Below are 24,682 nucleotides of genomic sequence, written 5' to 3' on the forward strand. Positions count from 1 at the left end.
ATAAAGGAGAAAAAAATAGTTTTCATTGCGTGGTGTTGTTTTGTAACGATGTACGTAATTAATGCATTTCATATCATCAATCTTGTTCTAATATTGGCAACATTTACATAAATGTCGACACATTAACAGGAGACCTAATTTTTTCATGGCATATAGTCCAATCCACAAACAAGCAAGCAAGCAAAACCTTTACGTGAACTTTATAATATATTTTTATAGAAGTCTAAAACAGAATTCCGAGAAGGGACAAACAGGAAAACAAGAGAGAATATTTGATTGCCTTATATGGATTTAATTTTGGCACAAACAAGCCTCCATACCAGCCATCCACAAACATGTCGAGTATTGCGTCACTCACAAGTCACAAACAATAAAAATAAATTAAAAATATGGTCGCGCGATTTATCAGCAATATTTCATTCTTCACCGACTGCATTTCGATCAGGAAAAAAAAACATGAACATCCTTCCCTCTAAAGTAGTGCTGGGAAAACGTCTTGCTTAATTGTTTCTGGAAAATGTTAAAAGGTTTATTTAAATCAAAATAACTAATGTATCATTTATTTTAGTTTATTATTTGTAATTCATGATAAGGAATTAATCAATTAAAAATGTATGTGTATTTAGAATGGCTAATTTCACTAATTGCTTTATTCATTGAAGATAAATCAAGAAATAACGTTAGAAAAATGAATAACTATTAAACATTCATTAAGTTGCAAGAACTAGTTTATTTTATTTACAACTATTTACAAGAAAACTAATTATGATTTTTCTAACTATGCAAATTATTTAATTGGATGAATAAATACAAAATAAATACAAATTATTAAATACATTTTCATAGAACAATTTTAGGAAAAATAAACAAATATGACAGGACTATTAAAAAGTAAATACTCAGCAGGCCATGGTTTGCCCATCTCTACTACAGTATAAAGTATTGCACACTTTTTTGGAGTTGCCGGGCAGATCAACGTCTGCTCCTGAACACAGCAAAATAGGTAGAAGTCTGACAAATTATTATTTTTTTAAATTCAAGTATGTTAAGTATGTATGTTTCAAATGATAATAATATTAGTATGAAAGAACGTCACGAAAACTCAACGGCTCGATATGGCATCCTCGCAAAGGGGCATTACGTCGCTAGGTCCCTCGTGCTAGCAATGCAGTGCGGCTAGCACATTTAACGTTGTGCGAAAGTTGCTAGCATGTTTCCTTCGATAACGTCAACTGCTGAACTGGGAAGATGAAAATCTCCCGCTTCATCTAAAAGATTGCACTGGACCATGGGGCAGACCTGATTGTGCCCTACGAACTCTGCCTAGCAACAAGCCATGTCCGCACATATACAGATATATATGTAAATACATTTTTTACATTTTCCAACTTTGACGGTGAAAATGATAAACATCTACACATAACAGCCTTTAAAAAAAATAAAAATAAAAATAAAAAGCATCCACATTAACACGTCTCTGTAGCGTAATTTTTCCTATCAAAAGCCTGGAAAATATACAAGCTGACATGATCTCCTTCATTACTCAATTGACATTTTTTTAAAGCAATATTTCTAAAAACAAATGACAGCTTGTATGTTTAAATTCTTTCTTTTAATGTACATATTAGCTTAAAATGGTTATGTCATCTCACACATCAAATCTCGACCCAAAAAAAACCCCACACACACAAAAAAAAAACCACACTCTCCCAAATCAATTTTAAGGGAATTTTGTGTGTGGTCGAAAGGACAAAATAAATCTCTGGTGCGAACATGACCCGTGTCGGTTCGCTTGGTAACACTGGCCACGAAAGCGGCATTACGGTCAAGTGATATAGCGCACCTTAATTTGAGCTAATTGTGCCCCGTTTGTAAACGATGACTAGCTTTCGTTAGCGGCCATTAGTCATTGTGAGAGGTCACTAGCGCTTATTATTAGCTTTAAGCTTTCATGAGAGCTCACTAGCTATTAGCTGTCACACGTTGTTGTTGTTGTTAGTGGTCATTAGCTGTTGTTTTAGGTTGTTAGCAGTTAGCAACTCCCATCAAGCTGCCGTTATTGGTTATTAGAGGCCACTAAGCATTGTTAGCTACTGTTCACTGTCATTATCAATCATTAGCAATCAATAGCGCACATTAGCGGCCAAGAGTTGGGACATCATTGGCCTAGTTTTTTTTCGATGTACCGCATTTCTAAGTATTTATTTTTAATGACGTACTGTAGCACTTTAAAATCATTTGTTTGGTGTAAAGTGCATTATAAATACAATCCATCATCATCATCATCATTATTATTATTATTATTTAGCTGTCCTTAGCAAGTTTTAGAAATCACGAGCAGCCATGATCAAGTATTAGCGACCACTAGCGCTAATTAGCAGTCACTAATGGTCATTAGCTGTCCTGAGAAGTCACTGGCTGAAGTTAGCAATCGTTTGAGAAGTCGCTAGCTGTTATCAGAGTTTGAGGGTATTAGCAGTCGCGATTGCTCAATTGTGGCTGTTAGCTGCTGTCATGAGCTAGCTAGCGGTAGTTAGCATTCATTAGCTGTCATTATCAGTAGTTATCAATCATTAGCAGTCACTAGTAGTCGTTAGCTAAAGTTATCAGTAATTAGCTTTTAACTGTCATTGGCGGTTGTTAGCAGAAGTTACCTGCCACTACTGTCAATTGTCACAAGCTGTTGCTATCAGTCGTTAGCGGTCCGGTGCTAGCTGTCGTTAGCGAGATCAGTGCACACGCCGTGCTCCAACGGCAAGCTACCAAACATCCCCGCCGCCATGCCGCTGCCCGACGCAGCGGCGGGAGCAGCATGGTGAAGGCGCGAGGAGGTGGCGTGTCCGCCACCTCCTCGCAGACCTCCCTCGCCCGGCGGGAGGAGGAGGTGAGGGCCGGGCAGGACATCGGCGACATCAGCGACGTCTTCGCTTCCTCCTCCTCGACGCTCGCAGTGCGATCGATGCCTCATGAAGCTGTCCCGCCACATGAACTTCCTGCCGCACCCGGCGCAGTGGTACGGCTTGAGCCCCGTGTGCGTCTTCATGTGCTCGGTCAGGTGATGCTTCATCTTGAACTTTTTGGCGCACACGGGGCAGTGGAAGGGTCTCAGGTCCAGGTGCATGTTGATGTGGCGGTCCCGCATGCTCTTGTGCGTGAACGTCTTGCCGCAGTGGCACATGAAGACTTTGGCGGAACCCCCGCCGCCGCCGGCCCCGCCCTCGCCGCCTGGGACCGCCGGGCCGTGCTCCACGCTTTTAAAAGCGCCGCCGCCAATCATTCCACTCAGAGAAGGCGGCGCGGCGTCCATCGAGAGCGCAGACGTTTGTCCGTAGACCAGGATCTGGTTGCCCTGCGGCACGCCAAGTTGACGTAACAATAGCAAAATCGTGTCGAGAATAAAACGGATTACCTGCATGTCTAGAGGGAAGAGCTGGGTGCGGGTCGGGCCCTGACCCAGCAGGGCCGACGCGACTCGGTGGGCGCCCTGGTTCGGATTCTGACCCGCCGCCGAGTCCTGGACATGCTGAGCTATGGCCGCGTCCAGCAAGCTGCCGTCCAGCTTGAGGAAGTCCTCGGAAGACTGGCAGTAGTCCATCTGGACGCACGGACAGGGGACAAAATGTTGACTTTGGACTCGCAATGTCAGACAGGAAACATTACATTCATTGTCATGCTTGTAAAATAGAATGTATTTTATTTTGTTGATGTACAGATGCTATTTGTTAGCTTGTCTATGGTGTTTTGCATTTTGTGTTAGCATTAAGCTAGTGGAGGCTCCATTTTTGTGGCCACAAATGAGCATTTTGAGCACCGATTGATCATTGATTATTTACTCAACTAATCGGTAGGGCTGCTCGATTAATTAACGCACTCATTTTGACACCCCTAATATGTATGTATTATAAATAAAGTTTTTCAAAAAAAAAGAAGAAGCGTGTATTGAAATAAATCAACCTGGGCGTCGGCATCTCCTCGCCCGCCAGCCTCCACGGAGAGCGTCCGCACGTGCGAGATGGCGAAGTCGCCGCCGTCCCTCTCCCGGCCGGACGCCAGCTCCCTCTCGTCGTCCTCGTCGTCCTCGTCCTCGTCGTCCTCCTCCGCCCCGCCGCCCTCCTCGCCCGACACCACGATGAGGTCCTGGTCCTCGGGCCGCTCGGCTTTCACCACCACCCACTGCTTGCGGGGCATGATGCTGGGCTGCATGTAGGCGGGGCGTCTCTGCAGGGACGCGTCCTCGCCGTCCTTTGTGGGACAACGAGCGGTTTACGCTTTTCTATTGTTACAAGTTCAGCAGGCTAAAATACCGAAAACGCAAAATGAGGTCAGACAGAAGACAGATTTAAGGCTCACCTGATATGAAGAAACCCCGAAACTGTCACTGACGCCGACTTCCTCCTCTGACGCCGAGATGGATTTCTTCCTCCTGCATCCTCTCTTCTTTTGCTGGTACTCTTCATCTTCATCCTCCTCTTCTTCCTCCTCCTCCTCCTCGCCCTCTTCTATCATGAAGGCCTCCTCTCCGGATGGCGTGCAGTAGCTGGGCGTGTCGCCCGTCACGCCGCCGCCGCCGCCACCTCCTCCCCCCGCCGAGGTCGTGGCCGCTCCGGGGCTGAAGTAGTTGGTGCTGCTGGGAGACTGGCTCTCGCTCGCCGACGGACGGCTCGGGGGCTGGGAGCATCGCGGGGGCTCCTGAAGGGTTCCTAACGCATACATGAGACATTTCACAAATTCCGCCATTTTCAAGCTAAGTCACAAAAAAAACCTGTAGTTGGTCGTTTTCAATTTCAACACAAACCATATCCACAAAAATATTTGTGTTCACTTACCTTTACAAACATGAACTCATTTACTGCCATTGACGGCTATGTACGTCATAAATTCATTTGAACTATTTCTATTAGTTTAACATTTTTTTCCACTTTTGTTAACAAGAGTATGAATGTTTTTTTGTACATTTAAAACAGATATAAAATTTGTGATTAATCGTGAGTTAACTAGTGAAATCATACGATTAATTACGATTAAAAAATTTAATTTCCTGACACCCCTAATTTTTAATAATCTTTTTTTTAAAAAAATAAATAAAATAATAGTAATTGTAATTTTTTTCTCTCCAATTTTTTATATATTTTTTAAAGGCGTCATATTACCATTTTTAAATGTAATTAATCGCATTTCACTAGTTAACTAATCACAAATTGTATATCTGTTCTAATATGATAAAAAAAAAAATCTAGGTTTTCATACTCTTGTTAACAAAAGTGGGAAAAATGTTAAACTAACAGAAATAGTTCAAATTCATTTTTGACATTTATAACCGTCAATGGCAGTGAATGAGTTAATAATATTAAGAACTATACGTAAATGATAGCAAATTTTTATACTTTCCATACTTGCGTAGGAACCCTGCGAGTCTTGGGCCGCCGCCGGTCGAGCTTGATCCCGACCGAGAACGCCGGCGTGAGTTGGGCCGCCGCCGCCGCCGCCGCTCGCAGATCCGCCCGCAGCCCTGCCCTCCTTGAGGAGTTCGGTGCACTTGTCCACAATGTGCCACATCTGCAGGACGCTGCCCACCGTCAGGTAGTTAACGATGTCCTCGCGCAGCATCCTGAGTTGCCCCGTGTAGGCGCAGCGCAGCACGCTCTCGAACGCCAGCGGGTCCATCACGGCCGGGATGGACACGCTGGACATGTTCTTCAGCAGGACCTTCAGACCACAGGATGACAATTAGCAATTGTCCACCAAACCTTTTTGATTTAAAAAAAAAAAAGGAAAAAAATGGTGACCGTGTTCTCACCTGGTCGTGGAAATACGACGAGGAGGCGGCCAAGACGCAGCGGTGGGCCTTGAACACGTGACCTTGGACGTGGATGGCGAGGTCACACAGGCGACCGTCCTCCCTCTGCTGGTTCAGGCCGTCCAGTACCGAGGCCTGGGAGTTTGGGAAGCACACCTGCACCACGGAGTCGCCGCTGCTGACGACCTCAACCGAAGCGGACTGCATCTAAGGTGATCAAGAGCGCATTATTAATTATAGTTGTGCATCTATCTATGCCAGCCACATCTTGTGACAATCGGAAGAATTTAATGCACTTCCACTAGAGGGCAGAAGGTACAATCAAACGTGTGTATCCACCTGTTAGATTCATACAACTGAATACTGTAATTGCTAGCCTAGATTTCCAACTATGTAAATTAGAGCAGAAATTGAGAAAGGACCATTATTAATTCACATTAATTTGTGTCACATTTTTCTTTATTGGTTTTCTTAGTCTAACACGTGTGCCTTCATTAAAATTAGCTGTCAACAAGGTGAGCTTGTAAATCATTCGATTTTAGTATACATTTATATTTGTGTGTAGCAACACAATTTAAAAATATTTCAATCAAATCCCCTTCCACCCGGACAGATGTACCGTTAATATGCTAGCACGCTAGCTAGCCTAGCCGCTGGAATTAAACAAAACAAAAAAAAACACGGCGAACCGCCCGCCTTCACCGACCTCCTCGCTTTTTCTAGCCCCAGAAGAGCACTGCGGGCCGGGCCGCGCCGGTCGTGCCAGTCGGTCCCGCCGGTTGAACCAGGCCCGGAAGTTTGGAAAGCATTTCTGGAAGATGCTCGTTTTCTTTTTCTGCAGACGGTGACGCGGCGCCTTTAAGACGTGCAAGCGGGGAGGAGAGACATGTTTACATATGATAGCCGCAAATAGCTTAAAATGGTAAGACGATATCGCCGCCACATTGGATGTGGCAAGGAGGGAGCTCGCTGGCGCAGACATGTACGTAGCCGTAGGTCTACGCCGTAAATGACGCCGTGTCTTTAAGAAGCCACGAAGACAGGAGACAAGCTGTGCCGCCGATGGGAAATTTTTTTTTGGGGGGGGGGTGATGCGTTAATAGAATGTGTCCTTAAGGCCATAAACGAAGGAATGTGTGCTGGTACAGTGTTCCCTCACTTTGCACTGGTGATTTTAATATCAGGCCAAATATACCAGACATTTTGGTAAAATATGAAGCCAACAATTTATTTACAAAAGGCAACAACAACAAACACTTTTGAGGAAAAGAAGAAGAAATCCTAACTATTTGTGAATACAATTCAGTAAAATAACCTTAGCCAAAGTATTGGACCATGCATTTTATTAGATTAAGACAAATAAAAGAATCCTTGTCCACAAGCGGAGGCAGCGACTTTTCCGATTTACTTTCGGTTGGCGCTGGCTGTGCCGATCATGCAGTCGTTGACCTGGCAAGGGCGACAGAGGCGAAGACATCACATGATGAAATAGATTCTCTTCTTCACAAAATGTCCGACACGAGGCCCGTGCGAAGCTCACCTTGCTGGCGAACCTCAAAGAATTGAGCGTTTCAGCGAAGCTGTCCGACTCGGGCGCAATGTTGACGAACATCAGGCTGGAGAGAAAGCAAGTCTCAGGTTTGAGTCCAGGTGAGAGTTAAAACCTTTTTGTGCCCACTCCTGGTCTAAGGACTCACGTTTTGCTGTTCCCGCCCAGGCAGCCCTGCAGCAGGTAGGTGAGCTTGGAGTTCCTGTAAGGAACGTGGCTCTCCTGCAACACAGCACGCGTGACGCGTCAACACGACCAAACGCGCCGTTAGTGGCCATTGCGCGAAAGAGGAATTCACTGACCTTGTTGGCCAGCGCGGCGATGACGATGCCCAGGTTGGACAGCGAGCCGTTGATGGCGGTCATCTCTTTGAAACGCTCGCCCTGAGACTGACTTTTTAGCATGCGCTCACTTCCTGCTAAGTCCACCAGACACAGTGTGGCTGCAAACACAAGAAGGAATCAATCAATCAATCATCAAATTAATTGACAACTGTTTCAATAATCGAGTAATCGTTTGGCGCCATAAATTTATTTTATAAACATCTGTATTTACTTTGGAAAACAATGATTGAACCGGTAACAGTACATCAATTCCCATCCCCCCACCTTTTTTTTATTTTTATTATTATTTTTTAAATCGCTATACATATACGAAGCACAAAATAACCACTAATCACTGGTTAATAAACAGTAATCAAGTAAAAAAAAAAAATTTTTTAAAAAGCTTTTGTAAAAGAAATTAATGAACATTTTAAATTAATTAGTAGGGCTGTGTAAGTAACCAAAATTCTATTACATTTTGAATTATTATACTCCAAAATTCAGCATAATCATTAAAAAAAAAAATCTTTATAAATTTGCACCTTTTTAAAATGTTAAAATAACTAATTTAATACATTTTGTTTCATCCAAAAGGAACTTGCATAATTATAGTGTTCCAAAGATTTTTAATTGTCTTAATATTTTTTATGTTTAAACATTTCCTTGTTTTGTACCAAAAAATAAATAATCGTGATGTCAATTATTGCCAAAATAATCATGATTATCTCCCCCCGCCCATAATCAAGCAGCCCTACCGATTAGTCAATTAAATAATGGATAGATCAACCGGTGCACAAAATGCTAATTTGTGGCCACAAAAATGGAGCCTCCACTAATGCTAATGCTAACACAAAATGCAAAACACCATAGACAAGCTAACAAATAGCATCCGAGGAATTACGACTGGCGCGGCAAAGCAAGCACTCACAGTTGCATTTGACGTCCCTGCCCGTGTTGACGCCCTCGATGTCCAGCTGGAAGACTGAATGAGAGCGGGACGAGCGGTCGTTTTGGGTCGTCTGGGCCGTGGAGCGGTTCTGGTTGGCCAAGTCGACCAGACACAGGACCTGGTGTGGAGTATGTGAAGCATGTTGACTGACTATAGCAGGGGTTCGCTCTCTCTCTCTTTTTTTTTTTTTTTTTTTAAATTAGCAAGTGTTCCCGGACTTCCGAGCCCCCCCAGTTTGAGACCCGCGGGGCCGAGATACACGCGAGCGCGCAGTACCTGGTCCTCGCTGGCGACCTTCTTGTAGGTGAGGTTGGTGATGGTCATCTTGTTGCTGGTGGACTTGCGGATTTCGTGTTCCGGCCTCTTGCTGGCCTTGCCCGTGTACAGCAGGTCACGCAGGCACTCGTTGTAGATCTCCACAAAGCTGGCGGTGAAGGAGAACTGCCGGGAGGTCAAGTCAAAACAAAATTAAAACGAACTATTCGGGGGGGCGTTTATATAAAATAAAATTAAAATCGATTTGGCGATATATCGGGATATTACGGCGCGCAATTCTCGTGTCGATTCAATATGCGGCCGAATCGATGTTTTGATGAAAATACTCAACAAAACATTTTACTTGGGGTTAGAGTTCACACTTTAAGCATGGAAGAATGTCATATTAATGGAACCATAAGCCTTAATATTAGATTTTCAATTATGTTCAAGCATTAAATCAATTGCAATCTGTTTGTTAAATACCGTAGCTCACAGTTATAAGCCTGAAGTTTCAGATAAATTATACAAATCTGACAGTGTACAAGTTTACCAATTAGTACTGATGGGAAAATGAAGCTTCGTGAACCTTCACGATGCACTTGCAAATTATATATATATATTTTTTAACTCCTATAGATGGTGCTCGAATGGCGATGGAAATTGATTATATTCTCACTAGCTTTAAACCAAGAGTGCCATCTAGAGGAGTCAAAAAATATTGTAAGTGCTTCATGAAGCTTCGTCTGTCTGTCTGTGTCTGGTGAGTATTTTAGGTAGCTAGCTAGCTAGCTAGCTGGCACCTTTAAACTAAGAGTGAAAAAATATCACAGGTGCTTCATAAAGATTCATTTGTCTGTCTGTCTGTCTGTTTAGTTAGCTGTTTAGCTAGTGAGCTAGCACCTTTAAACCAAGTGTGCCATCTGGAGGAGTCAAAAAATATCACAAGTGCTTCATGAAGCTTCAGTGTCCGTCTGTCTGTTTGGTTAGCTGTTTAGCTAGCTAGCTGGCACATTTAAACCAAGAGTGCCATCTAGAGGAGTCAAAAAATATCACAGGTGCTTCATAAAAATTAATTTGTCCGTCTGTCTGTTTGGTTAGCTGTTTAGCTAGCTAGCTGGCACATTTTTGAGTAAAAACAATAGCAATAATCGACTTATAGATTCATATCGTCAACGATCGGAATCGAATCGTGACACGGATTTTCAATTCAATTCACACCCCTACTAACTATAATGAAGAAAAAAAAATCAAATTATTATGAGCCCGTTTGCGAACCGACCTCCCAGCCTTGTACGGCAAGCTTGCAAGTGGCGGCGAATATCTGCTGCACGGCTCTGGGGATCATGCCGCGGGCTTGCTGGTCCTGGGCGTCGCCCTCCATGGTGTACGTCTTGCCGCTGCCCGTCTGGCCGTAGGCGAAGCAGCACACGTTGTAGCCGTCCAGCGCAGACTGCACCAGCAGGGAGATCTCCTCAAAAATCTGCAAACGCAACAGATGTTCACAAACGGCCGGCCGCCGCGGCGTTTGGCGCTGATGGCCGCTTGCGCACCTGCTGCTGCGTGGCGCCGGGGCCGAAGACGCGGTCGAAGCTGAAGTTGTAGTTCTTCTGGGTGTCCGCGCTCTTGCCTGTGTGAGACTGAGAGGAAATGCGCATTTGTTAAAATTAATTTAAAATATATATTTAGGGTTGTGACGAGGAGAGTACCCAGAATGCAACTAAATAGTGGTTTCAAGTATGAAGTGCTGCCTGCATGAGTGAAAAAGATTGTCTTTATTTTTCCCCACACTCTGTGCTTCATTCTTACAGTAAGGAGATACTTACAAAATGATAAAAAAAACATTAACAAAATAATAAAAATTAAAAAAAGAGAGCGCCATATAGAATTTGGTGTCATCTAGTGGAGAACTAATAATTCATTTGTTTTAAAAATCCACTTTTAATGTCAATAATCTGCACACAAAAAAAATTATTACAAAAATTAAACTGCATGTTGCTAACTATAATTAAACAGAAAATGTCCCTCGTTTTGTCAATTAATTTCATACCCGAGCTTTCCCAATTCATTTTAAATGCAAATATTTATTTCGGTATTGCTGAAGGTCCCACACAGAAGAAGGAAGGTCCAAATGTCATTTATATTTAAAAATTAAATAAATCTAAAACTAATAAAAATTTAACTAAATGAAGCATTTTAAAAAATATAAACGAACAAACTAATTTATAATAGAATATAATTCCTTTGTTTATTTCTGTATTGCTGAAGGTCCACACAGGAGGAGGAAGGTCAAAAAGTTGTTTCAATATTGACGTTTAATAAACAATACTTCATGACTTTTATCTTGCACGTAACTTTCTATATAAAAATAAAATACAATTTTAAAAATATATTAACGAAGAAACTAGCTCTAAAAAAAAAATCATGTAACTACATTTAGGTCAACACAAACTATAACATAAAACAATTCGAACCCTGGCATCCCCCCCCCCCCCCCCCGCTCACCTCTTCCGTTTTGGCCAGCGTGACGGCTTTGGCATCGTTGGCAGACAGCTGGATGTGATCGCTGAGGCCGCCGTTCGCGAGCGGACGCACTCGACAAAACACTCGGATGTTCCCCTGCAAGCGAGCATCGGACAAATTGGGAAAATGGACGCGCGGCGGTTCAAGCGAGTCCCGGCTTTTTCGGCGAAAGCGACTTGCCTTGAGCTCCTGGAGCGTATTGTGGAGCTGCCGCCGCTCCATCTCGCCGGCGTGGAGTTCGTCCTCCAAGCGCGCCACCGTGCCCCCGAGCGAGCGACCCTCGTCCTCACTTCGCCGCAGGCTGTCCTGCACGCGGGCCAGCGTGGACTCCTGCGCCGACAGCTTCATCTGCAAGACGCCGACGCGATCAATGTGGATTTTCCTGACGACGGGGTTGATTTTCGATATTGGGCGGGATAAAATTCCAATCGCCAATTCATGAAATTACATGAATAAAATAGCAGCAACTTATTTTTTGCTCCCTTAAAAAGGGATACTTGACTCATTTAGCCATTTTCAGCAGTAAGAAGCGATCGCGTGTGCGCGGGTAACGACCAATCATGGCTCGGCTTGAACGTCACATGACTAAACCCAGAAAACAGGTGAGCCGTGATTGGTCGTTACCTGAGCTCTGATCGACTGTGCAATTCATCGAAATTTAGTTACACAATAACTATAGGGAATATAGTATCCTAATATCCTTAGTAAACAAAAATAAAAGAATATTAAAGCTAATTTTGAGTTGTTTAAATGTATATATATGCACCTTTTTTTTAAATTAGTAAATTAATAAATCTTGCAAAATTGTGCAAAATCTGGATTATAAAACAAAATCATCTCATCCCATTTGCATTTTTAAAAAAAAAAGTATAAAAGCACCATTTCTGTAAAAATATAATTAGTACAAGGTCAATCTATTTAATTATTTTATTTAAAGCTGCAATATGGAACTTTTTTCCCCAAAATAACTTTCCAATAAGATTTTAATTTGACCATTTATGACTGAAATGCCTTCTAATTAGTAGATTAACACCTCAGCTGCAAGCCTCTGGGCAATAGTTTCCAGAGTTGGATTCGGGTTAGAATTTGCCACGCCCCCTCTGCGAATGTGACGTCATGTGCTGGGTGTGTATGTGAAGAACGGTATGTGCAGTTTCATTTTTCGTCAGCAGGTGGCAGTAGTGATTCGAAATGGAAGATTCTACATTCAGTGTCATGGAAGATTCTACATTCAGTGTCGATTAGGGATAAATATTATTACTTTTTTTTTTTGCTTTCTGTCCCTTTTCATTTATTTTTCTTTTAAAGAATGATTTATTTATTTATTTTAAATTGAGTCGAATCGTGATTTCAAATCATTACCAAATTAATCGTGATTAATATTTTCTTCATATTGGAGCAGCCAATGATAGCCTCGCTTTAGAGGCATAAAATCAACATGAAAAATTATCAAATTAAAATCATGGACAAAATATTAACTTTTCATTGCTGAAAATTGCTAAATGAGTCAAGTATCGCTATAAGTTTTTTTTGTTTACCACAATCTCAAATAAATAGGAAAATAATAATAATAAGAAGAAAATCAATCAATCAATGCTTCGTCCAGCCTCAACAGAACGTGAACCTCGTTTACGATAGTCACCTTGAGGGTTTGGTTCTCAGTCTCTTGACTGTCCCGGAGTGTCTCCATCACCCTGTATTTGTCTTGCAGGTTGCTGAGCTCCGTCTGCAGGGTCTTCTTCTCACTGCTCACCCTCTCCAAGTCTTCTTGGACGCCATGGAGCACCCGCAGCCTTTCATGGCTCTCGCTGAAATGAAATGAACATTTTTGCATATAAAGCTTGGAGTGGGGCAAATGCGCCAACCCTCTGAAATCGTGAAAAGCGTGGCATGCGTGTGTGTGTGTGTTCGCACCTGAGGTCCCTCTCCATTTCAGCCACTCTCGATTGAAACTCTGCAAGGGAGCCCATCAGGTTCTCTTTCTCCAGATGAGCAGATTTCATCTTGCTATGGTAGTCCTGGATCTTCCCTTTCATATCGCTGACCTTGCCCTTCATGTCCCACGGGAGCCTGCGGGAAGCCCCGCCAGCGCTGCCTACAGGGGGGGGGGGCGCGTGATCATCAGACAGAAGTCAACCAAAAATGCCGGCAGTTTAGCTTTACCTGCTTTTGGGACGGCGGGGGCCGCTCCTGCTGCCATTTTGCCTCCCTTTGCTGCCATCGACGCCAGTGGCGCTCTGGAGACGCCTGAGCAGGGAAGATCAAACCTCAAAATTAGCCACAATTGCGGGTGAGCGTTGACAATTCACCTTCTCTTACCTCTGGACGGGGCGACGGCCACGGTCGCAGCGCCGACACCTCGCACTGGCCGAGCTGCGGCGAGGACAGAGTTGCATTTTAAAACGGCGTCACAGGTGAGAATGACCTGACAGGACCTGGAATGAACTTACAAACGGGTGCCCTGGTGGCAGTGACGGGCGGCCGTCTGGTGCCCAGGACGGTGGCAGCGGTTTGAGGTTTGGAAGCCATCAGCTCCTTGCGGGACTTCTTCTGCAGGTGAGAAACATTTCATATTAAACTTTTATTAAAACCTCCAGATTTGACTCACAAGCACGGTTTTCTTTTTCCTAAACTACAATTTCATTATAACAGCCTAAACATGAGTTTCTGACGGTTATGGTTAGGTATGCCGGTAACTGTCTATCTTCGTTAACAAAACTTGGTAGTGAAAACTTCGGGAAAAGACAAAAGTAGTTAAGCGAGGAAGAAACCACGCCAGCGCATGACTCGGTTTAACGATTGACCAATCAGAGACGCTCACGGCGAAATAACACAACAAGCAGGAGAGTTGCCTGTCACGGCAAAAATATCCACTGCCATAAATAAACAGAGAGAAGCACAAATAGAGGCACCCAATGGCAAATTTGTTGTGTTCTGTACCATGAGAGGAGAGAAACCGGTAAAGGCGTTTTAAAATGTTTTACCTGGACAGGCTGTGCGTCGTCAACGTCCTCGGAACTTGCGAGCACTCGCTTGCTTGCCATGACCGGCAGTCGAGACATAAGCGGCTGGTCTGGAGAAAAAAAACGAACAAATTGTCGTAAAAACGCCGCTTTGTGGTTTCTCACTGCTCAGCAACTAAACGGAGCTCAAATGTTAATTTTGTGAGGAAAAATACCTTTTTTGGAAGCGTACATTTACGCTCGTGGTGTACGACTGTTCGTTGGTAAATGTTGACGACTTCGCGTTGGATGTCTCCGACGGTTTAAAATTTGAATTGCAACTGTTTGGGTGGGCGCCGCCGACGGGCTGCCGTGATTGGCTGAGCCCGCGTAAGACTGTTTTTTTCCGCGCGGGCGGAAACGTATGTAGAGAAATTTGTGTCAAAGCACCGGATAAACAGATCAAGGGTTGCTTTTAGACAGATATAAGATATATGCAAAACAGAAAAGTTTGGAATAAATATAGCAATATTGCGCTGGCGTTGGCTGTAAAAGGGACGGAACTGAGGACGGATGTTGTCACTTTCCATACTGACCAATGAAAGTTGTCACAACATATTACAAGCTGACCAATGAAAAGGCTTCTATTGGTACAAGAGAAGGACCAGCCCACAAGACACTATTTGCACTCAGCAGTCACTTTGGATAAGACAAAAAATGAAATAATGATGGCTGAAAATGAAATATAATAAAAAGATTTCAACATGAATTTATCGATTTAACTCTCATTAAAAGTTTGACATACGCAGTAGCTCCTTCACATTTTGAGTAATGTGATGTCACTGTAAATTGTATGTTCAACGTAGTTTTGCGATTACATCATCAGGCAACGGAAACATCCTTTAACTTCTAAAAAAGGGGGAACAGGGCTTTAAAAACTACATTTGGCTGAGAAAGGTGAAGAACAAAAACAAAGCAAGGCTTGAATATTTTTTTATATGAAATCAGTTTGCCAACTTTATTCTCCTAAACAGTCTGATCACGTGAGCATACACGTATGCTAAACAGTAGCACGGCTCAATAATGGGTTAGCATCAGCCATGACATGAATAGCAATTTCAGTTTTTCCTATAAAGTCGACAACGGATACACGGAGGAAAATGTGTGCCAAGTGAGTCGAGACAAACAAAAATATATTGTAAATTTAATTTACTGTCATTTCATGTTGCTCAACAATAATGTTTGTCAATAATTCCAGTCCAAACACTATTTGGGTGAATATCACTAATACATCATTCAAAAAAAAAAATCTTTCTTTTTTGGTTAAGCGCCTAAGCTCACGAGTGGATTGATATTATTGTTCTTTTAAAAAAAAACTTTTTTTTCACAGGACATGCTTCCCTTTGACAGAAAACTCTTTATGTACAGCATACTGCCATATAATAATGCCTTTCGGGCAATAGCGTGGATAATATTTGCAATACAGTTGTAATGAAAGCCATAATATGCATGAAAAAAGCTTCTTCTTTTTTTTTTAAGAAAAGATGAATAATAACAGTACCTGTCAGCCATATTGTCATACAATCATTATTCCCCCAACAACTGGCTGCCAAAATGTTGCGACCGCCGGTCACAAACGATTCTGTTAGTAACAAATCAAAAACAAAAACACTGTTCTCTCTTCACATTCATGCTCTCACCTTCCTCTGCTGGTAGAAAAATACGAACATATTCAAAATAGTACAGCTGACAAACGTATAAGGTGAAGTACAAGCTTCATCAAGTGCTTAGTTCGTGAGCCACGCGTGGTGTAGTGCATTCGGCAAATGTCCATCGACGGCCATTTGGAGCGGCCATGATTTCCCGACACACACGATGGAGCCTCTCGCTAGGAGTACAGACGCTAACCCACTTCCCGGATAATTACTGTGTGTCAAGTATCATTTATTTGAAGATTTAGAATGAACGTACTGCAGGGGTCACCAACCTTTTCCAAACAGAGCTGCTACCCGAGCGACCAGATTGATCGTCACTTTCGAAATAACAAATTTGCTCAAATTATTTTGGAAAGTCATCTCGTCATTGCGCCAATACTGACCGTGGAATTATACTAGATTTTTACAATATACGGTATCTTCAAAATATTTAATTACAACAAAAAAAGTTTGTTGCTAACTGTCAATTGGCGCCAATTAAAAAGTCATCTCACTGCTGGGTTATTTTTCGAGCTGCTCTTGTCCTTGGGGGCTATTCGGTGCCCGTGGGAAGCATGTGGATGACGCCTGAGATGTTAGCATTTAGCTAGCAGACTTATTTAGATGAAATCATGTGGTTTGATTGAACATCGACGGCGGCTGTGTCCGGAACTATCCCCCACGCCCCCACGACGAATTCCGAGCCACGCTGTAAGGTAGCGTCTGTATTTGCAAACAAGCTGCTCCTCCTCGCAAACGAGGACGAACCACAACTCGGCGCTGGAGGTGGCGTTTTGGGAAAAGTCTGGTCGCATCTGAGATTTAGAAGCCGCTTCCTATTTTGGGCAGGAATGAGGCACTGCGCCAACACATTGGACACAAGCTTCTTCCTTTTTCCTGCGCGTCTTGAGACCTGATCAGTCCTTTTGAGAGCCACGCAGAAATACACGTAGAAAAGCCAGTCAGTCCTTTTGGAGAATTTTCCCACACTACGTTTCAAAGACTTTTTACATGGAGTCAAGTCTCGTCTCCTACGAGTTCATGTGCTCCACCTGGATGGCGGACGTGGACACGGTGAGGCAGAGGTCTTTGTGGTCTGCCACCGTGCCGGCTTTGTACTGGATCTCGCCGGCCGCCACCGTCTTGTACTGGTGGAGATCGAAGGGACACGGGATGACCCCCTGGCCGGGCTGCTGGTAGCCGGCGGGGGGGCCGGCGTTGGGGTTCTGGCCGGCGCTGTTGGGGTTGGCCTGGCTTTGGAGCGAGGCCCCTCGACCCCGCCCCCTGCCGCGCCCGCGCCCCCGGCCGCCTGAGCCGTGGCCCTGCGCCTGCTCGGCAGCCGTTAGCGGGTCGGGGTTGTGCTTCCTCATGTGTTTCATCAGGTACGTTTCCTGCGGGAACAATGCGTCAGGACTCCGAGACAACGATGAGGTTCCGATGTTTTATTATTATGATGATTATTGTGCGTACCGAGGTGTAGGAGCGGTTGCACAGGCCGCAGGAGAAGAGCTTGGCGTGTTTGACGGTGTGCGTGGACAGGTGCACCTCCAGGCTGGCGGCGTCCGTGTAACCGCGGTTGCAGTTGTGGCACTTGAACGGCTTGTCCTTGTTGTGCTGACGACGGTGAGACTGTGAGAGAAAAAACAAAACAAAACATAGTGTTATATTTAGGGGTGTCTCTATCGAATCTTTTTTAAATCGATTATCCTCTTAATTGTTCCATCATTCCCCCGGCGAAATTGTTTTTGTTTTTATTAAATTTGTATTTTATTATCTTCTATAATAAGCTACAATCTACTAATACAATTAAAATTAAATAAATAACTAAAAATAAAATTATGGATGGATTGATTCCCCCGCCATATTTTTTTTTATTGAATTTATTTATTTTAATTAGATTTATTATCTATAATAATCTACCAACAAAATTATAAATAAATAAGTAAATAAATAAATACAAATAAAACTATGGATGAATGGATTCCCCCTGCCATAATTTTTTTGTTTTTATTTATTTATTTATTTTTCTATAATTACCCACAAAAACTAGCCTATGCTAAATGGTTAGCAATTGCGACTATCAGTAGCGCACTAGCGATTACCATTTAAGGTAAACAAACACAAACCACCATTTTGTTCACACTTTATAGCTACATGAGTTGAATTGAGTGAATATAACTGCTAATTACTTTTTATCTTTTGTGCATGAACATTATTAAACACCAACAAAATGAGCCTATGCTAAACGGTTAGCAATCGCGACTAGCATTAGCATTAGCCAATGCCTGATTTTCGCTGGTTAATTTTCATTTATCTTCAGATTCAAGTGATTTATGTGACCGATGAGCGGGTGGGTGTGTACACTTGCGCTACCTGCAGGTTGGAGAGCTGCGTGAAAGCTTTCTCGCAGCCGGGATGGTTACACTTGTACGGCCGGTCGCCCGTGTGAATCCTAGAGGACACACCACAAATCCTGAGTTGAATCGCACTTGAAGAACAACACCTTCCTGCATCCTGATCCTTTTTTCTTTTGCCGCCGAGCCCACCGCCGACACCCCCCAGCCCGGTCCGGTCCATTCCAGCCCAGTCCAGTACCGTGTGTGCTGCTGCAGGTGGCTGAGCTGCCGGAAGGTTTTCTGGCAGTAGGTGCAGCTGTAGGGCTTGGCCCCGCTGTGGATGCGGATGTGCTGCGACAGGTAGCTGGAGTTGGCGAAGGACTTGGAGCAGTGGGGGCACTTGTGGGGCTTGGCCTCAGTGTGGTTGCTGAGGCGGGACGGCCACGTGGAGGGAGGGGGGGTGGCGGGGGGTTGGGGGGGGGGTGGACCCAGAGAGAGACAAAACAGAGAGAGAGAGAGAGAGAGAAAGAGCGAGAGATCTTTAGGCTGGAGCATGACCAAACTTCACAGTGAACTCAAGAGCAAATCATGCGTTCAAGTGATGCTTTGTGCTCGTTTGCTGCGCTGTGTCCGACTTGGGAAAACACAAGAAGTGCAACAGAAGCAAGCAGTCACGCTTCTCTCGCTCTCTCTCGGTCTCAGTCAGGCTCTGTTTGGAATCACTCCCTATCCGCTACAGAGTCAACCCGATCATGGGGGATGCCGTCCGGACCCACCCGCAATAGGTGAAAATCCGCATGATCACAAAACTCTTAATTTATTCATCATCGGAGCCCCCGATGCGCTTTAAATGTTATCAAAAGACATTTAAAGTCAAGTATTCCCGTGCTTGCTTCAAGATGTTAGTCACGCTAAGTTGATGTTTACTGTAACCACCACACATGCATCTTAATTTCATCAAATCAAAGCCTGCTAGCTCAATGCTAATGTATGAAGCAAAATGCCAAAGACAGGCTAAAAATGTTAACTTAGAAATTAGCCGCAGCCAAATATTCTTTACACTCTGAAGGAACAATTACTAGGGTTGTAAAAGTTAGCACCAAAGTAAATTTGGCCTGATTGTGATTAGGGCTGGGTAAAAAAAAATAAAATAAAATAAAATAAAAAGATTAATCTATATAAAATCGATTTTCCTTTTTGAGCGTTATATCAATTCATAAAAACATAAGCCGATTATTTTAATATCTCTTTCCCCCCCCAAAAAAAATTAACAAGAAAATAGAATTTTAAAGGCCAATCTTACTGTTTCTTGAACTTTACTGTTCACATTAATTCAAAAGTATTATCTTACATTACATCAGAATCTTTTTAATTCATATTTAGAATTATTTAATTAATATCAATGTTTGTAATAAATAATTTTAACCAGTTACTGCCTTTGCAAAATTTAATTTGGAATGTAATGTTTGTGGAGTATTTTTTTTTATCAGGCCCTTGATGTTTGTTAAGAAGACTTGATGTTCCATAATTAATCAATATCAGATTGAACTGAACTGGAGTCGAATTGAATCAGAAAAAAAATCGAAATCAAATCAAGTGAGGAAATTTGAATCGAGCCCTAATTGTGACGTCACAGTTGGGCTAATTTACATAATTCCCGCCCTCCTGCCGAGTTTCTCCACACATGATTTGACTGAGCTGTAATGAGTATTGGCCTGGCAGAAGAGGTGGCTGGGGGGGAGGGGCTTATCTGCATTACACCGGACCGACCCCTCAAAACAGGCCGACTTAATGATTCCTTGGGTTATTTTGATGAAAGCATGCCAGAGGCATGTCACGAAATGACTATTTTAGAATGTGGAAAAATGATCCACTTTGAGTGGCCAAAGCAGCTTTCAAATCTAAGAGGATTATACAAATGCTGCATCCCCCCCCCCCTGGTCCCGGGGCCTCATGCACAGCAAGGCATGCACATGCATGTTGTCAAACAGTCCGGTACCGTGTGTGCTGCTGCAGGTGGCTGAGCTGCCGGAAGGCTTTCTGGCAGTAGGTGCAGCTGTAGGGCTTGGCCCCGCTGTGGATGCGGATGTGCTGCGACAGGTAGCTGGAGTTGGCGAAGGACTTGGAGCAGTGGGGGCACTTGTGGGGCTTGGCCTCCGTGTGCGACTTGGCGTGGATCTGCATGTCGGACTTGCTGAAGAACGTCACCGCGCACATGCGACACCTGGGAAGGGTGAAAAGGGTTGGAGGTGAAAACTTTCACAGGCGGGAACATTGTATTGTCCAAGATGTCTGAACCGCCAACCTGTAGGATTTGGGGCCCTCTTTATTGGAGTGCTCGTCCTCATCGTTGGAGAGGTCGTAAGGATCGGCAGAATGATGCTGGAGAATAAACACACAAATCAGCCCACCACTAGGGGCCCCCCAAGAGCAATTATGCCAACGTACCTGCCCGGTGGCGGCGAGGTGCGCCAATATTAACGCGTCACTTCCCGGAGGGAGGATGCTGCTCGTCCTGCTCATCGTCTGCTTGCTCTTCTTCCCCCGCTTGCCCGGCGTCGGCATGACGACGGCGGGGGGTCCCGCCATGTCGCTCGTCTTGTCTGCAAACGCAGACGTCACCCCAACCTTTGTTTAACTTGTGACATCCCAAAAGAGAGGATCGTGTTGCCACAACTTCACCTGCATTTAAGGGGTGCACCGCGGACACGATCATGGTGGTGGCAGAGTGAGGCCCGGCGACAAAAGACTGCGTGGAGGCGGTGGGCACGAGCGTTCCTTGCGGGGTGGTGATGACCAGGCCGGCTGGGAGAACAAAGCACAAGTTAGTCGAAACACTGACAGTTTGACGTGAATATTCTCATGCTATAAGAATTCTAAGCTGCAGCTCACCAACATTTTTATTAATAAAACAACAACAACGTATTACACCGATTAAATTATTCCATCAAATAATCAGATGGAAATGTATTTTTCTTTCCTACTAAACGCATAAACGAGCAATTTGGGGTTACCATTGTCAAAATCTACTGCAGTACTTGTAACTGAGTAAGTATGGCTTAAAAAGGCGGGGCTGGACCCGGTGAGTGACGTGGGTGTCGACGTGTTGAACCATTAATCAATTACAAAAAGACGTCACAATGTAGTAGGATGCCATTTTTAAATAAAAACGGTATCATTTTTGTTCATCAGTGGGCTTTATTTTTTTTATATAAATATATATAATCAATAAAAATATAAACGCACTACTTTCGTTTTTGCTCCCATTTTTTATGAGATGAACTCAAAGATCTAAAACTTCTTCCACATACACGATATCACCATTTCTATCAAATATTGTTCACAAACCAGTTTAAGTCTGTGTTGTTGAGCACGTCTCCTTTGCCGAAATAATCCATCCCATCTCACAGGTGCGCCATATCAAGATGCTGATTAGTGCACAGGTGTGCCTTACGACTACCCACAATAAAAGGCCACTCTGAAAGGTGCAATTTTGTTTTATTATTGGTGCAAAATGTTAGCAAAACCAAAAGTGTTGCGTTTATATTTTTAAATAAGTTTAGTCATCGCAATCACAATATTGAGGGGGGAAAAATGTCAATTGGATTGATAAAAAAGTGATGAATTCGATTATTTTTCAAACTCGCTCAGCCCACGTGTAAAGTTGAACGTGACTGGAGTCTGTTACCTGCGAGTGTACCTAATGAAGCGGCCACTCACCTGCGGTCATGATTCCCGTGGAGGGAACAGGCACGACCGTGACGTTCTGCGAAGTGTACGAGTGGTGCATGTGTCTGCCCACGGCGCCCATGGACGCGTTTGCTCCGCCTCCGGCTCCCGCCGAGCCGCCGCCCTCCTGTTTGGTGACCACCCGCAGCCCGGCCCCCGCCTCCGCCGAGCCGGGGATGGCCAGCACGGCCGTGGGGTAGTGCGGGCCCGCGGAGGACGCGGCCGAGTGCTGGAACGCCGCTGCGCCGGGCTTGTCGGCGCCGAGCTGCTCCTTGGATTTGTTCAGGAACATGGCGCTCTCGATCTAGCGGAGGGGACGAGCACAGGGGCGGCGGCGGGTGGGGTGGGGGCGGGGTGACGGGAGAACAAGTGAGGGGTAGGGCGTTGGGAGGAAGCAGGCGAGGTGAAAACATGAGGATGATGTATGGGAAGAGCGAGGAGGAGATGGAGAAGAGAGAACAAATCAAAAATAAAGATGAGATGCAAAGAGAAGAAACAAAAGTGTGAGGAGAGCTCCGAGAAATGAGAGGAGAGGGAGAGGAGTAGGGTTGCAAAATTCCGGGAATTTTCAAACTTGGGAAACTTTCCATGGGATTTTACTAAATTGTCACATGTAAAATATATTTTCTTGTGTTGAAGAAGCAATTATGAGCTGTACTGTAAGCAGGTGGAAAACTTGCACGGACATGACACCTCTCCATTACATCACCCGCCCATGAAAAGTTTCCAATTTGCAATATTTCCAACCCCCCGAACCCCCTCCCCCCCGCTGAGCTTTCCAGAGAAATTTGACGGGAAGTTTTCCACCCCTTTGCAACCCTAGACAGGAGTGGTCATGTGACTGGCGGAACCGTCAAAAGAAGTCACATGACTGACGCGAGGGTGGCGTGCGTGGCAGAGCGGAAGCATCGGCATGGACATAAAACGGCAAGGAATCCTGCGACACGGAAGACATGCCACGACACCATGTGCATTCAAGACAAGGCCAACAATGAGGTTGTCTCTACCTGTCCTTGTACAGTGGGGACGGGAGACCAAAAGTAGGACGAGTTGAAATGGGATTCGTCCATTATTTCTGGAATTGAAAAGCAGCACACTTAGAAAACACCTCTACTCCTCCTCTCCTCATGTTCCAGAAGGCCCCGCAAGAGATGCAAGTCCGATAAAGTGATAAGCTACTGTAAAAGTCTGCTTGAAATGGCCACTTCAACCAGAGTTCACTGCACCAATCTCCCATCTACTCGGAGATCCTCTTTTCCAATTGGCCGACAAGTTTAAGTTAAAAATATCCACCAATAAGCTTTGACGGGCCGAAATTCCAGGGTCAAAATTACTGTGATGTTTCAAATGGCGTCACATACCCAACTTAAATAGGGCAAATGGAACATTTGAGAAAATAGCGGAGTGTCGGTAGTAGAATAGCTTAATGATTTTGTTGTTGTTGCTGAATTCAAATTTGTTATGGAGGATTTAAGAGGTGTTTAAAATTTTATTTTTATTTTTGAAAATGCCACAAATATGTTGACCACTTGTAAGGTGGCAAATAAAAATTGATGCACTTGAGACTGCGATTTTCCTATATTCAAGTGCAGTATTAATGTTCTAACTATGCACAATGATACAGGTAACGATTATTGTAATGATCAATGAATGTTGACCCCCCCCCCCATTAATCAATTAATTGTATTTTAAAATAATAATAATTATGATTCAGTTACTAGTTCGGTTCATACCATGTGTAAAAAAAAAAAAGGGCAAAATTATAGCTATTTTTTTCCACAGTAAATGCAGATGTTTACAAATGTCATATTTTGATTAAGGACAAAGATAATCAGTCTGCTTTCATGGAAGACAACAGTAACCGCGAATTGTTGACAAGCTGAAACTGTGGATTTGTGGACGAGCTACGAGCTCGTCAACTAACACTCGTTGGGGAAGTTTTACAATTAGTGGCCTTATTTCAATTAGGAAACCGGTTGATAAAGCACTTGACGTCTCTGCCAACAACTTTACAAAGAACCACGATGGCTAGCATGTCTTTCTTGGCTATAAAAGACAGAAGGGGCTAGGCTAAGCTAAGCTACCGAGGCTAACTTGCCTCCATTAATTTTCTCCTTTTGTTCGCTAAAGCTACGCGGAGGCCGCGGCATCGGTGTGCTTTGTTGGCTAAACACAAACACGATGAGCTGGCTCGCTCACTTCGCTACTCGCTACTCATCGTGCCGAGAGAACATAAAAAAAATAGAAAAAAAAGTGTCTTATAAAAAAAAAAAACAGAAGGCAGACAGGGGGAGAAAAAAAACTCGTCGACGCCGTCGTCGCCTTGCCAGGGAGACGAAAGCTTCATGCAGACTTCCGGCCGCTGGGACGACGACGGCTCTTGCAGACAGTCGGTTAACAAGCGACAAATTAACTACGGAGGTAGTTACCGGTGAAATGGACTGGCCGTCAGCCCCCCGAAGCTTCCTCGGGTCGGGACACTTTGGAAAGTTTATCCAAATCCGCTTCTTTTACCCCTCGGATATTCCTTTTTTTCCTTCGCTTTTTTTCACCCTCTAGCTGCCCGCCAGTGTAAAGTCGGTCGG

The 24,682-nt window shown here is 44.0% G+C and overlaps 3 protein-coding genes across 7 annotated transcripts; all 3 read right to left on the reverse strand.

Annotated features, from left to right (window-relative positions):
- Positions 1-298: 298 nt before the first annotated feature.
- On the reverse strand, positions 299-6,641 carry zbtb22b (zinc finger and BTB domain containing 22b). Of its 2 annotated transcripts, XM_086061975.1 has the most exons (8): positions 6,504-6,641; positions 5,798-6,004; positions 5,394-5,706; positions 4,351-4,700; positions 3,955-4,242; positions 3,410-3,595; positions 2,885-3,349; positions 299-2,831 (listed from the first exon to the last, which is right to left on the reverse strand). In XM_086061975.1, the coding sequence occupies exons 2-8, from the start codon at positions 6,002-6,004 to the stop codon at positions 2,760-2,762; spliced, it is 1,881 nt and encodes a 626-aa protein (XP_085918101.1). In that variant the 5' UTR covers positions 6,504-6,641; the 3' UTR covers positions 299-2,759. The 2 variants fall into 2 exon arrangements, with proteins under 2 accessions (XP_085918101.1, XP_085918100.1); XM_086061974.1 differs by having other exon boundaries at positions 299-3,349.
- A 362-nt stretch (positions 6,642-7,003) lies between these two features.
- kifc1 (kinesin family member C1) lies at positions 7,004-14,805 on the reverse strand. 2 transcript variants are annotated; one of them, XM_086062889.1, is made up of 17 exons: positions 14,575-14,801; positions 14,381-14,469; positions 13,847-13,946; positions 13,716-13,769; positions 13,560-13,643; positions 13,311-13,491; positions 13,039-13,204; positions 11,577-11,744; positions 11,379-11,492; positions 10,427-10,513; positions 10,156-10,356; positions 8,895-9,059; positions 8,598-8,736; positions 7,649-7,788; positions 7,495-7,568; positions 7,338-7,413; positions 7,006-7,246 (listed from the first exon to the last, which is right to left on the reverse strand). In XM_086062889.1, the coding sequence occupies exons 1-17, from the start codon at positions 14,591-14,593 to the stop codon at positions 7,202-7,204; spliced, it is 1,902 nt and encodes a 633-aa protein (XP_085919015.1). In that variant the 5' UTR covers positions 14,594-14,801; the 3' UTR covers positions 7,006-7,201. The 2 variants fall into 2 exon arrangements, with proteins under 2 accessions (XP_085919014.1, XP_085919015.1); XM_086062888.1 differs by having other exon boundaries at positions 7,004-7,246; positions 11,379-11,744; positions 14,575-14,805.
- A 727-nt stretch (positions 14,806-15,532) lies between these two features.
- On the reverse strand, positions 15,533-24,673 carry znf384a (zinc finger protein 384 a). Of its 3 annotated transcripts, XM_086063186.1 has the most exons (11): positions 24,527-24,673; positions 23,105-23,172; positions 22,089-22,401; positions 21,051-21,173; positions 20,817-20,971; positions 20,674-20,750; positions 20,368-20,592; positions 18,628-18,795; positions 18,406-18,484; positions 17,503-17,661; positions 15,533-17,423 (listed from the first exon to the last, which is right to left on the reverse strand). In XM_086063186.1, exons 2-11 carry the CDS (start codon positions 23,165-23,167, stop codon positions 17,064-17,066), a joined length of 1,722 nt encoding a protein of 573 aa, XP_085919312.1. In that variant the 5' UTR covers positions 23,168-23,172; positions 24,527-24,673; the 3' UTR covers positions 15,533-17,063. The 3 variants fall into 3 exon arrangements, with proteins under 3 accessions (XP_085919312.1, XP_085919313.1, XP_085919311.1); XM_086063187.1 differs by lacking the exon at positions 18,628-18,795; XM_086063185.1 differs by having other exon boundaries at positions 20,674-20,971.
- Between the last annotated feature and the right edge of the window lie 9 nt (positions 24,674-24,682).

This window comes from Leptonotus elevatus, chromosome 19 (genome assembly GCF_054856555.1).
Source record: "Leptonotus elevatus isolate MCC_2025b chromosome 19, RoL_Lele_1.0, whole genome shotgun sequence".
Lineage (NCBI taxonomy): Eukaryota > Metazoa > Chordata > Actinopteri > Syngnathiformes > Syngnathidae > Leptonotus > Leptonotus elevatus.

Excerpts from the sequence above, each read along its gene's own strand:
- zbtb22b (XM_086061974.1), bottom strand. The coding sequence starts at position 6,004 with ATGCAGTCCGCTTCGGTTGAGGTCGTCAGCAGCGGCGACTCCGTGGTG. Across the intron at positions 4,701-5,393 it reads CTCGCAGGGTTCCTACGCAA|GAACCCTTCAGGAGCCCCCG; the intron begins GTATGGAAAGTA and ends TGTATGCGTTAG. Across the intron at positions 3,350-3,409 it reads TCTTCCCTCTAGACATGCAG|GGCAACCAGATCCTGGTCTA; the intron begins GTAATCCGTTTT and ends GGCGTGCCGCAG.
- kifc1 (XM_086062888.1), bottom strand. Across the intron at positions 13,644-13,715 it reads GGCCGTCGCCCCGTCCAGAG|GCGTCTCCAGAGCGCCACTG; the intron begins GTAAGAGAAGGT and ends TTCCCTGCTCAG. Across the intron at positions 7,247-7,337 it reads CTTTGAGGTTCGCCAGCAAG|GTCAACGACTGCATGATCGG; the intron begins GTGAGCTTCGCA and ends CGCCCTTGCCAG.
- znf384a (XM_086063185.1), bottom strand. The coding sequence starts at position 23,167 with ATGGACGAATCCCATTTCAACTCGTCCTACTTTTGGTCTCCCGTCCCC. Across the intron at positions 20,593-20,673 it reads GAGGGCCCCAAATCCTACAG|GTGTCGCATGTGCGCGGTGA; the intron begins GTTGGCGGTTCA and ends CACCCTTCCCAG. Across the intron at positions 17,424-17,502 it reads GCAACCGCTCCTACACCTCG|GAAACGTACCTGATGAAACA; the intron begins GTACGCACAATA and ends TTGTTCCCGCAG.